The following is a 12,922-nucleotide window of genomic DNA, read 5'->3' as shown; positions in this document are numbered from 1 at the left end:
AGTAACTTCCTTGTAAACATACATCCCTTCACATATACTCCGTCAAAAAAAACCGTCGTTCTTTGACTCTTACAAACTGTGTTTGACTGCTCGTCTTATTCAACTTTTTTTTACAAATATTATCACTTTTATTATGACTTATTACATTACTAATGATATTTTAATAATATTTTATTTGTTTTATAATATACATAAAAAATTTGAATAAGACGAGGAGTCGACGCAGTTTCTACGAGTCGAAGAACGACGGTCTTTTTGGGGATGGAGGGAGTATATAACCTTCTGTTTGGATGGATGGACGAGTCCATCCGGGTTGGGTCGAACCCCTTTTTGCGTTGCTTGGATGGAGGGTGGGAGGGTTGGAGTGATCCCGTGAGTGGAATATTCCACGTAGATGCGGGTTCACCGCGTCCCTCCAAAACTGGCGGACGGAGCGAACCCAGTTTTCTCCGTCGGGAGCGCCGTGTCCTCCGTCTTCTCCACGCGGGCGGAGAAGGGCGCGTGGATCCGGCGGCGGCGGGGCTGCCCCGCGGCGGTGGCTCGCAGAGGGAGGATGCCAGCCATCGCGCGAGACCTCCATTCCAAACCAAACACGAGAGCTATAGCGTCCGGCAAGTGATTAGAAACTCGCTTCATCTTCAACAACCAGCAAGCAGGCAAGGCAAGAGAGAAAGCAAGCAAGCAAAGATGTGCGGTGGTGCGATCCTCGCCGAGCTCATACCGAGCACGCCGGCGCGCCGCATCACGCCGGGCCACCTCTGGCCCGCGGCCAAGCAGCAGAGGGCCGACGACTTCGAGGCCGCATTCCGGGAGTTCGACGGGGACTCCGACGAGGTGCAGAGCAAGCCGCTCGGGTTCACGCTTCCTCCGCCGGCGCCGCGACCAGGAAGCTGAGGAGGCAGCAGGAGGAGCTGCTGGCCGCGCCGGCGCCGAGCAGGGCCTCCGCTGAGGCGCCCGCAGTCGCCTACGACGCCGCCGCGCGCGACATCCGCGGGCCCAGGGCCAAGCTCAACTTCCCCTCGCCCGCCGACGCCGCTCCTGCCGCCGGGCGCAAGCACGCCCGCGCCGCCGAGTTCGTCGACCTCGTCGCCGACGAAGAGGACGGCCAGCAGCGCTGCGCGGCGTCCGGCGTCAAACACGAGAGCGAGACCTCCGAGTCCGGCGGCGCCCTCCCGGACTTCTCTTGGCAGGGCGTGTCGGCGTACGACGAGTCCCCCGCCCCGGTGGCCGTCGAGGTCAAGGCCGGCGGGGCGGGGAAGTGGCGGCGGCGGAGCGCGGGCCCGCGTCGGGGGCGGCGGGGGCGGGGAGATTCGGCGCGTCGGGGGCGGCGGGGGCGAGGAGGTCGGGCAGCCGGGGCGCGGGGCGGTGGCGTCGGGAGCGGAGCGGGTAGGAAGAAGAAGAAAGGAGATGGGGGGAGAGAGAGAGAGGATACCGACATGTGGGGCCCACTAACGGCCCACTAATGGAGTGAGTGTTGCCATCCAACCCGTACTCCCAATTCCTTCAACCAAACATGTGATGGGTTCACTCCGTTCCCAAAATCAGAGCTGCAACCAAACAATAAGATGGGTTGGCTCCGTCCCCAAAATGAGGGTTGGATCCAACCCAACCCACTCATCCCGCGACCAAACACACGGTAATTCTCAAAGATCAATGCCCTCGTCGCCCCTGCCGCGCCGCCCGCTGCAGCCAGCTCCGCCGCGCCCCGGCCACGCCGCCGTCCTCCGTGTGCGGCCACGCCCCCGCCGCCGCGCCCCAGCTCCTCTGCGTCCGGCGTCCAGGGCGCCCGGTCTACCGCGCGCCGCGGCCGGCCTGGGTGGTCAGTGGTGCACCAAGCAGCTCCGCATCCTGGGCCGCCGTGAGACTCCGTCGTGGGCGTCCGGCGTGGGCGGGAGCCGGGCGGCGAGCCGTGCGCCTCGCCCTGCGTGCGGTGCCCTGCACCGCCGCCGTGAGCTGTCGCCGTGGGCGCACGGCCTGGGCGGGAGACGAAGGGCAAGCCATGGCCCTGCGTGCGGTGCGCCGTGCCGCGCCCGCTTTCCCGGCCCTCTCCGCCCCCCGGTGCCGCGCTCGGCGCCAGGCCGAGGCCTTGGACGCAGCGTGCCGCGTCCGCTCCATCGCAGCCCTAGCCGTCGTCGCCACGATCCGCTGCCTCAATGAATCCTGGTTCGATTCTTTATCTTCCACTTCCTTTCCCCAATGAATCCTGGTTCGATTATTCATCTTACGGTATACTTTTGCCATTTTAGTCGTCGATCTATGCGGCGACAGGGCCGCAACCGGTCCAGCTCCGCCTAGAGGTCAGTCAACGGACTCTGCAGAGCGTCCCCCCCCCCCTACCTTTCTTTTACCGATTTTAGTTCATCCAAAGCACAGGGTTCTTGTTTAAGAAATTAGCCTAACATTTGTTATTCTTGGCTACACAGGGCTCGATCTATCTACATCCAAAATAGGAGTTGTGCTACTTGTCCCGTTAACAGGTATGAGAGAATGCCATTTAATTCCTGACCCCTTCCGATTCTCTTGCTGCTTAGCTTTTACACTTTTCTTGCATAATACGGGCAGGTAGTAGACCAGCCAATGCTATGCTTGGGTAGCTATTTGTTTAATTAGATGATTCTCTCTGATATGATGTTTTTGTTTAGAGTAAAATATTTACACATAATCTTATATTCTTCAGGTTTAGGGAATATTCGAGAAACTGTCAAGTAATGTGAATGGATCCACATCAAGAAAGGAAAAATTCAAGCTAATTGTACAACAAGTTAATGCTTCTAATTTATCTCTCAAAGCTGATGTTCCAACTAGATGGAATTCTACTTTTCTTATGCTTGAAAGAGCTGTGAAATTCCGTGATGCTTTCGACAGACTACATGAATGTGATAGCTCATACAAGTTCTTACCTTCCAAGGAGGACTGACAGCTTATTCATTGCGTAGCAGATTGTCTCAAGGTCTTTTATGAGGTTAGAAAAAGAGTTTCAGGTACAAAATATTCCACTTTAAGTCTGTACTTCAATTATTTCTGTGGAATTTATCTTCTCCGTGAGTGGCAATTTGGTGTTAATACATTTGTTCCATCGATGGTTGTACCAATGGTGAATAAATTTTGGTAATATTGGGACGTTGCAAATAAATTATTAGAGACTGCAACAACTCTTGACGCCGCCTACAAAATGAAATCCATCAAGTACTACTATAAATTGCTTTATGATCCATTTCTAGCTGAACTAAGAATTGAATCTGCGAGAAAATCATTTCTTGAGTTGTTTAGTGAATATGCAAGTCAACGCTCCCAAACTTCATCAGATGCTAACTCATCAAGGAATTGAATCTGCAAGAATTTTTTTTTTGTACTTATATATAGGCTTTCTAACTTTATTTTAATTGAAACAATTGAGCCTAGGGGTGATGAAGGTGACATACCTACCTCTGAACCATCTCTACCAACTAAAAGTCAAGAAGATCAAACAGGACCAATGTAGGTATGGCAAATACATCATTTCTACCCCTGCATCTTATGTGAGTGGTACATTTCAATAGTATGTGAAGGGGTTTAGGACCATAGGCAACGGAAAATGTGATCTAAATGCATTTTATAGTTTCTGGAAGGAGTTCTGCTTCTAGGTAAAGCTTCATATGTGTATTGTGCTCAGATAAAAGAACCAGTTGGCATCAGTGGGTTGGATGTGGATGAGGCCATGCTGAGGTATATTTCTGGAGCATCTGTGTATACACTTTTAGACTCATGACTACTGCATATTGTGGGTTGTAAGACCGTCCACAGCGAAAAGAGCAAATGGATGAGCAAATGTACTGTTTGGCACTGTAGACGCACTGTTTGGCACTGTAGACAGAGAGGGCGTGGAAACCGAGGAAGAGATGCTCCTTAGGATGCTCGGCCCGTTGTGGATGGCCTAAGGTAACATGATTTTTTTTGGTCAAAATTCTCCCTATTTTTTCTGTTTGTGTTGTGTCAGAATTGATGTCATCTATGTGAAGCCTGATGTCATCTATGTGATGCAATTGTTTGCAATAGCTCTGATGATTTAAATTTGTGGATGCACTCGATCAGTTGTTCAGATGAAAAATTTTGTTAGGAAATTTACTGCACCTCTTCTCGAAAGTGTCAGATGAGTTCTTTATGGTCCCCGATGCCACCAACCACACAGCTGGAGTTCTTAATAATTTTGGATGAGTTAACTATATCTGCTGCTTGACGTATATAGTCGTGATCTTTGTGTGTGTGTGTGGGGTGGGGGTGGGGGGGACAAGCATATAGATGTTGCTTTGTATTTACATAAGTCGAGCTAATTCTATTTTCATGGAGTCAGGTGCACTTATCTTTTCTAACTTCACTTGGTACTGCTTCGTGTCTCTTCATATTGAACTGTATAGCTTTGATCCTGCATCTCACAATTTTCTGAAAAAATGTCTCTTTTGTTCTTTGAACAGGGTCGTATCTATTTCGGACTGCATCAGGGTATCAAGAGAGGGAAACGAGTGTCGGCACATGTTTGGTAGCATATAAAAAATATGATACACTCAAGGGACATGAGAAGGTACGCTCCCCGTTGACAACTGTCCTATCTGGTAAAACATTAGAAGTTGCTAGCTGAAATGTTCTTGCTGCGTTCAGGGTGTTACCGGCATTAGCTTGAATCTTTGAGAGTTTTGAACCTTCAGCTTTTGTGTTTGTTCATTAATCTTGTATTTTGATGCATGTTTTACTTGCAAAAGGGTAAAGTATACATAACATAATATTTATCACTCATATCTTATTTTGATGCATGTTTTACTTGCAAAAATCAGAAGTTCAAAAACATGAAATTGCATTGACCTTGTTGCTCAAATGTACCATTTTGTTTTATTTAGTGTATATCATTGTTACACATAAATATTACATATGTTGTTTTTTTACCCGTAGCGTTAGCACGGGCCAACTTACTATATGTAATAGGAGCAAAATAGTTCTGTAGTTATGAGTTCAGCCATGTATCAACAAATTCATTTGGCGGGGGTTGGATGTGTTCCTGGTTGGTCCATGTTATCTCTATTGATATGTCTCCTGCAAAGGGTATGAGGATAGGTGAGCGAACAGCCTTTTTGACAAAATCCCATGGTGTACATAAGCATATTTTGCTTTGATCATTGTTATATTTAGTTGCTTATGAATTTTAATCTGAGGGCAGGGTGAAACTTTTGTGCACAGAATTAGCCTAAGCATAAGCCCTGTTTTAGAACAATGTTTCTCATGTAGGTACATAAAAGGTGATTAAGGCATTTGTGCGTTGCTTCAACTTTTGTAGTAGCCCTGTTTTTGAAAATGATGATGACGTTACTGATGAACCTGCTGGTGCAGATGTCTCAAAACAGCTACGGCTAACTCCACTGTTAGTCAAAAGAGTAGACCAGGAAAAAAAATGAAGTGACGTACTGATACTGTGTCTTTTGATATTCATCCATGATAAACTTTATCTAGGGTTGGCTTGATTTACATGTTATGACAAATGATGAATATCTATATCTTGTTCTTTCTGCAATCAATGAACATGTTATGATATTGTTAGACAGATTTTGTATATACTTGTGTGTGGGTCCTGCGCTAGGCATGTATAAGCCGGCCGGCCCTGTGTTTGGTTAGGGAGATATGGTTAGTTAGAGTCCTGAGTAGATTTGGTTTCGGGGTTTCCTTTAGCCCCAAGCTAGAGATATGGTTAGTTAGAGTCCTGAGTAGATTTGGTTTCGGGCTTTCCTTTAGCCCCAAGCTATTCTTAGCCATATATATGTAACATGTGTATCTCCCAATTAATCAAGTAATTATTCCACACAAATTACATCTCTTTCATGGTATCACGAGACTAGGTTATCTCCTTCCGCTGCTGGCGCCGCTGTACGCGCGCCCCACCTCACCGGCGCTGCTCCTATCGCGCCTTTGCGCTGCCCGCCAGCGCTGCACTTTGAGCGCCCGCCCGGCCTAGCGCCATGACTTCTGGCGACGATGACGCCGCCAAGCCTGCCACCGACGCTGATGCTGCACGCGACGAGGAAGCACGCGCAGCCGAGGCTGCCCGAGCTGCTGCTCAGGCCCGCGCCGAGGAAGCTGAGCGGGAGGCCGCCTCCGCTCAGGACGATCTCGACGCCGCCGCCGCTCGTCTCCGTGCCGCGCAGGAGCGCGCTGCTACCGAACGTGCCGCGGCCGCGCCCTCCAAGGAAGATGACGCCGACGCCTTCCACCATGGCGAAGACGACATCGACCTCCAGGCCGCTCTTCTCCAACAGGAGGCCGCCGTCCTCCTCAATCTCCATGCGCAAGCTGTCTCTGTCCAGAACATCCAGACTCTCGTCCCGCTACTCCTGGATGTCAACTCCACCTTCTACGCCCGCTGGAAGGAGTCCTTCCTTGACGTCCTCGGAAAGTACTCGCTGGAACACCATGTTCTCTCCGACGCCGTCGCCCCTTCTTCTCCTTCCTGGGTGCGAATGAATTGTGTCGTCCGCACCTGGCTGCTCGGCGCCATCTCCGACGATCTCGCCAACTCTGTCTCCGAGCGCGGCGCCTCCGCTCATGCGATCTGGCTCGCCATCGAGTCCCAATTCCTTGGGAACCGTACCACCCGAGCTCTCTACGCCGACCAAGAGTTCCGGGCCTTTTCCCAAGGCGATCTCTCCATCGTCGACTACTGCCGCCGCTTCAAACGCATGGCGGAAGATCTTCGGGACATCGACCAACCGATCTCCGAGGAGACACTCGTCCTCAACATCATCAGTGGGCTCAATGAGCGCTTCAGCGCCCTTGGTCTTCATCTTCGCCGCAGCACCCCGCTCCCTTCCTTCCTCCAGGTGCGCGACGACCTTCGTCTCGAGGAGATGACCATGGCCAAAGCTCCCCCCCCCCCGCCGCCGCTGCCCTCACCGCCCTCTCCGGCTCCAGCACCGGCGGCTCTGGCGGATCCAAGCCACCCACCCTGGCGCCGCCTCGACCACCCCAGCAGCAGGACTCCGCCCCGAAGACGCCACAGCAGTCGGCGTCCAACTCCGGGGGCGGCGGCTTCCAGCGCGGCAAGCGCGGTGGCAAGCGCTTCAACAAAGGCGGCGGCGGCGGGGGTTCCTCCGCTGGCGGCGCCTCCGGCAACGCATCTGGCGGCGGCTCCTCCTCCCCTGCGACGGCTCCACCGACCGGCACCAGCTTCTACAACCCGTGGACCGGTGCGATCTACATGTGACCGGGTCCACGGGCCCCGATGCCTCCGCGGGCCGCTCCTCCAGCTCAACACCAGACCTACGTCGCCGGCCCACCTAGCCAATGGGCTGGCCAGTGGGGTGTTCCCTCCCCTGCTGCGCCTCTGTCTCCAGGCTGGGATCAGCAGGCCCTAGCGGCCCAATTCCAGACCATGTCGCTCCAACAGCCGCCGCAATAAGATTGGTATTTTGATACCGGTGCTACCACTCATATGGCTTCCGATGCTAGTATACTCTCGACCTCCACTATTCCTTCTAGTCACTCTCCTTCATCTATCATTGTTGGCAATGGGAATCTCCTTCCCGTGGTCTCCACCGGCAGTATTGTCCTTCCACATAACCTCCATCTTAATAAAGTTTTGGTTTCTCCTAACCTTACTAAGAATCTTATTTTCGTTCGTCAATTCACTATCGACAATAACTACACTGTGGAATTTGACCCCTTTGGTTGCTCTGTGAAGGATCTTCCCACTCGGAACGAGATCTTCAGATGTAACAGCTCCGGACCTCTCTACCCGTTGCAGCTTCCGGCATCCGCCCTCCTAGCATCTAGCACCTCCTCGCTTTGGCATCAGCGTCTCGGGCACCCTGGTCATGAAGTTTTGTCTAGATTAGCACACTCTTCCGCCATTCGTTGTAATAAAAGTGCTAGCAACTCTATTTGTCATGCGTGTCAACTTGGTCGTCATGTTCGTCTTCCCTTTCATATGTCATCATCCCGCGCCTCGCGCCCCTTTGAGTTAATACATTGTGATCTCTGGACCTCGCCAGTTGCTAGCGTCTCGGGTCATAAATATTACCTCGTTATTCTTGATGATTTTTCTCACTATTTATGGACCTTCCCTCTCCGCCTTAAGTCTGACACCTTCTCCACCTTATCTGATTTCTTTTCCTATGTGCGCACACAATTTAACACCGGTGTGCAGGGCCTTCAGTGTGACAATGGCAGGGAGTTTGATAACTCCAGCTCGCGCATCTTCTTCCTCGCCAATGGCGTTCGTCTGCGCATGTCCTGCCCCCATACTTCACCACAGAATGGTAAGGCTGAACGCATTATTCGTTCCATTAATAATGTCGTTCGCTCCCTTCTGTTTCAGGCTAGCACCCCCCAGGTTTTGGGCTGCCACACTTAACACTGCTACATATCTCCTGAATATTCTACCCACCAAGACGCTCGATTTTTCTACTCCACATCTCTCCCTCTTTGGGACACCACCGTCATATGACCACCTGCGCGTCTTTGGGTGTAAGTGCTACCCTAACCTTTCTGCCACCGCCACAAATAAACTCGCTCCTCGTTTCGCCTTGTGTGTATTCCTTGGCTATTCTCCTCACCACAAGGGCTATCTCTGTCTTGACCGTCATACTAATCGGATCATCATCTCTCGCCATGTGATTTTTTAGGAGACTTCCTTTCCCTTTGCGGAAACATCTCCCTCTCCCTCACGTGCGGATTTCAATTTTTTGGACGAGTTCACTAATCCGGTGGTTGTTCCTTTTCCACCATCACCGCATTTGTTGCCTGCAGGTACTACCGTAAGCAACATGCAGTCCCGCATGGTTGCTACCCTTCCCAGCGATGTACCTCCTACGCCACCTGCAGACCCTGCACCAGCTGCGCCACGCGCGGCCCCGACGTCTCCCGCTGCACCACGCGCGGCCACGACGCCCTCTGCTGCGCCATGCGCAGCTTCTTCACCGACTTCAGCTGCACCATGCACGGCATCGTCGCCACCCACGGCTTCATCCTCCCCCAATGGTCATGATGCTACACAGCCACTGGGACGCTTTGGCTTGGTGTACTCACGGCGCCCCGCGGTTCAGCCTGCTGCTCCAACGCCCGTCACGGCTACACCTGCTGCTCCCCTCCCTCGTGGCGCCGTCCGAGTCAACCCTGTGACCAACCAGCATGCCATGGTCACTAGGGCCAAGCGTGGTATTCTCCTGCCGGCTCTGTATCATGCAGCGACCTTATCGCCGATTCCTCGGACGTATCGTGCCGCCCTCGCTGATCCCAATTGGCGTGCTGCAATGGAAGCTGAGTACTCTGCCCTCCTGTCTAATAATACATGGGATCTTCTTCCTCAACCATCTCAGTGTAATGTTGTAACCGGCAAGTGGATTTTCAAACATAAATTCAAGACTGATGGATCTTTTGAGCGCTATAAAGCTCATTGGGTACTTCGTGGATTCACTCAGCGTCCTGGAATTGATTTTGCTGAAACCTTCAGTCCGGTGGTCAAGCCTGCTACAGTTCGGACGGTTCTATCTCTGGCTCTGTCACGCTCCTGGCCTGTTCATCAGCTTGATGTCAACAATGCTTTCTTGCAATGCAATCTGTCTGAGACGGTCTATTGCGCTCAGCCTTCTGGATTCGAGGACTCCGCACATCCAGATTATGTGTGCCAGCTTAATCGCTCACTTTATGGTCTTAAGCAGGCGCCTCGTGCATGGTACAGCCGGTTTGCTTCACATCTTCTGCAGCTTGGTTTTGTCGAAGCTAAGTCAGACACTTCTTTGTCCATCTACCATCGTGGCGAAGATGTGGTCTATCTTTTGCTGTATGTTGATGATATTGTCTTGACGGCTTCCTCCGCTGATCTTCTGAGGCGCACCATCACCTCTCTCCAACAGGAATTCTCACTGAAGGACCTTGGCGCCCTTCATCAGTTCCTTGGCATGCAGGTTCAACGAGTGGGTTCAGATCTCTTTCTATCTCAACGGCAGTACATGATTGTGATCCTTGAGCGGGCTGGCATGGCAGATTGCAAGCCCTGTGCGACTCCTATAGACCTGAATCCCAAGTTGTCAGCTGATGGTGCTCCTGTTTCAGATCCCATGGATTTTCGCAGTCTTGTTGGTGCCCTCCAGTATCTTACTTTCACCAGGCCAGATATCTTTTATGCAGTTCAGCAAGTCTGTCTTCACATGCATAATCCCCGAGAACCTCATCTCACTGCTCTGAAGCGCATTCTGCGTTACGTCCGTGGCACATTACATATGGGTTTGTTCCTGGGCCCCTCTTCTCAGTCAGATTTGGTGGTCTACTCTGATGCTTATTGGGCTGGCTGTCCAGATACACGCAAGTCTACCTCAGGCTATGCGGTTTTCCTTGGTGATAATCTGATCTCCTGGTCGTCCAAGCGTCAGAACACTATTTCTCGCTCCAGTGCAGAGGCTGAGTATCGAGCTGTCGCTAATGCAGTTGCTGAAGCCACCTGGTTACGCCAACTCCTGTCTGAGCTGCACACTGCTTTGCGCAAGACAACCTTGGTGTACTGCGACAACATCAGTGCTATCTATATGTCCTCCAATCCCGTTCAGCATCAGCGCACCAAACATGTGGAGATCGATCTTCATTTCGTTCGGGAGCGTGTTGCACTTGGTGATGTGCGTGTTCTTCATGTCCCGACGACATCTTCACCAAGGGGTTGCCTTCATCCGTCTTCACGGAGTTTAGGTCCAGTCTTAATGTTCGGTCATCCGACGATTTGACTGCGGGGGCGTGTTAGACAGATTCTGTATATACTTGTGTGTGGGTCCTGCGCTAGGCATGTATAAGCCGGCCAGCCCTGTGTTTGGTTAGGGAGATATGGTTAGTTAGAGTCCTGAGTAGATTTGGTTTCGGGGTTTCCTTTAGCCCCAAGCTAGAGATATGGTTAGTTAGAGTCTTGAGTAGATTTGGTTTTGGGGTTTCCTTTAGCCCCAAGCTATTCTCAGCCCTATATATATAACCTGTGTATCTCCAAATTAATCAAACAATTATTCCACACAAATTACATCTCTTTCTGATATAGCTTTCACGATGGCTTAATTTCCTACAGCCTGCAGTGAAGTACTGTTTCTTACTGCACAGTGTCCTAATGTTCTGCTTGACCTTTTCCATTGTGATGGCTGCAGGAAACCCCTGCTCCTGCTGAAGATGGTGCTGCTGACAAGGGCATCAAGGAGGGGGCCCCAAGTGATGAACAGATTAAGGAATGTAAAGTGAAACGGAAGTGGAGCTGCTTCTCTCATGGCTCCACCGTAGGACCTTTAAGAACAACGATAGTGTAGGTTCTGAGCATAAGAAATTTAGCCCATGCTTCGTGATGGTTCCCTTGGTCGTGTAGCTTAGTGTAATGAAACACTGTTTAACATACTGAGGCTCAAGTGTCCAATCGCCTCTGGAATTACATTGCATCCCTAAATGTGTTTTAGTTCATCTTTTGCGTTTGAGCTGGTTCTCGATGGCAACTTTGCAATGTCGATAATTGATAGGTCGTGGCTTATTTGCTCATGTGCCCTTATCTGCAAGGACATATGAGCAAACTATTAGCTATCGCTACATTTCTTTCTTTGCCCGTGGCGTTAGGCTATCTCCAATCATTTCCCCTCTCCAACTCCCCTCAAACGTACTATTGACTATATTTTACTACCTCCCTCCAAAAAATTCCTCCTCTATAACTCCTTCTCTCCAACCATTCCCCCATATTTATTCCCTCTATATATTATCACTCATTAACTAACTATTTATTTATTGTTTTTTAATTTTAAAAAATCATACAGTATTTGTACTGTCATAATACACATTATCATTATGTCACGGAGCTCAAACGAGATTAATATCGTGAAGAAACAGTATAAATAAAATATAGAGGGAATTGAAACTCATCGTATATATAAGGAGAGTTTTAACTCCCCCCATATATATAGGGGGAGCTTTGGAGGGAATCGTTGGAGTAAATTTCCCTCCAAAACTCCCTACATAGGGTGGGGGCGGTTCGCCGTTGGAGCGAGCCTTGGCACCGGGTGCACTTACTAGTGTTCCAAAAGCGGTGTCCGGTCCGTTCAAAAAAAAAAAAGCGGTGTCCGGTGACCCCCCTGGCCGCCCAGGAGCCACCCGTCCGTACGCCCCATCGAGGGCCCCGAAGGACGGTGGACCACCGCCCAGCCGACAGCCAGACACCGGGGCAGATCTGTGCGGGCACGTGACCGAATCCTCCCCGCCCACGGAACGCCGCAGCCCGGCGGAGGGGCGGAGCGGAGGCCGGCCGCAAAAGTTGCGGCGCGCTAGACGAAAGCGACTGCTCCGGCGGCGGCAGATTTTTCTCGACCGTGCTCCGCGTCGCAGGAAAGCTTAGCTAGCCGCGTCTCACTGCGAAACGGATCGGGGTAAAACCGTAAAAGGCTACGCGCCACGCATGCCCCGCGAGCCTCCGAACGAAGCTTGCGCCGGCGCCAATCAATGGCGCAGGGCTCGTCGCGCTCGCCCGGTCGTCCGGCGGCAAACGAGTAAACGACCAGGCAAGCGGAGCGTGCCAGCGTGGGTCCGCCTGCTGTATTGCAAACTGCACGGCAGTGGAGGCCGGCAGGGGCGGCGGAGGTGGCAGTGTGTGCAGGGTGTGGATGGACGGTGGGCGTGTCCGTGTGCCGTCCAAGATGGTGCATAGCTTGGCCGATGACGGGCAAAGGGCTTGCCATGGCACGCGTGACCATTTAGAGCCATTTCTGAACTTCCAAAGCACGACGTTTTCAGCATGCCCGAAGTGACAGGATGACGCGATAAGCTTTGACATGCACTGCTAGCATGGCACGAACACGACGAGCATGGTGCCGTGTCTAGAATCTCAGCACGAGGATTGCGACGATTCTTTGTCTTGATAAGCTAGTATGGTAACAAAGACCGGTATATCTCTTTTAGT

The 12,922-nt window shown here is 51.5% G+C and overlaps 2 protein-coding genes across 5 annotated transcripts; both read left to right on the top strand.

Moving 5' to 3' along the window:
• The first annotated feature begins 687 nt into the window (after nt 1-687).
• Nucleotides 688-1,564, top strand: LOC120709702. The gene is made up of 3 exons (XM_039995371.1): nt 688-854; nt 887-1,258; nt 1,546-1,564. The coding sequence occupies exons 1-3, from the start codon at nt 688-690 to the stop codon at nt 1,562-1,564; spliced, it is 558 nt and encodes a 185-aa protein (XP_039851305.1).
• Nucleotides 1,565-1,642: 78 nt separating this feature from the next.
• Nucleotides 1,643-11,453, top strand: LOC120706397. Of its 4 annotated transcripts, XM_039991041.1 has the most exons (8): nt 1,643-2,163; nt 2,247-2,297; nt 2,424-2,477; nt 2,940-2,981; nt 3,403-3,481; nt 4,452-4,469; nt 4,507-4,558; nt 11,139-11,453. In XM_039991041.1, exons 1-8 carry the CDS (start codon nt 2,154-2,156, stop codon nt 11,292-11,294), a joined length of 462 nt encoding a protein of 153 aa, XP_039846975.1. In that variant the 5' UTR covers nt 1,643-2,153; the 3' UTR covers nt 11,295-11,453. The 4 variants fall into 4 exon arrangements, 2 of the variants coding, with proteins under 2 accessions (XP_039846975.1, XP_039846974.1); XR_005688281.1 differs by having other exon boundaries at nt 1,661-2,163; nt 2,678-3,705; nt 4,452-5,085; XR_005688280.1 differs by having other exon boundaries at nt 1,662-2,163; nt 2,678-3,705; nt 4,452-4,558.
• Nucleotides 11,454-12,922: the final 1,469 nt, after the last annotated feature.

This window comes from Panicum virgatum, chromosome 5K, assembly GCF_016808335.1.
Source record: "Panicum virgatum strain AP13 chromosome 5K, P.virgatum_v5, whole genome shotgun sequence".
Taxonomy (NCBI): Eukaryota; Viridiplantae; Streptophyta; class Magnoliopsida; order Poales; family Poaceae; genus Panicum; species Panicum virgatum.
Note: the sequence above shows the minus strand (reverse complement) of the source record. Positions and strands in the feature narration are given on the sequence as shown.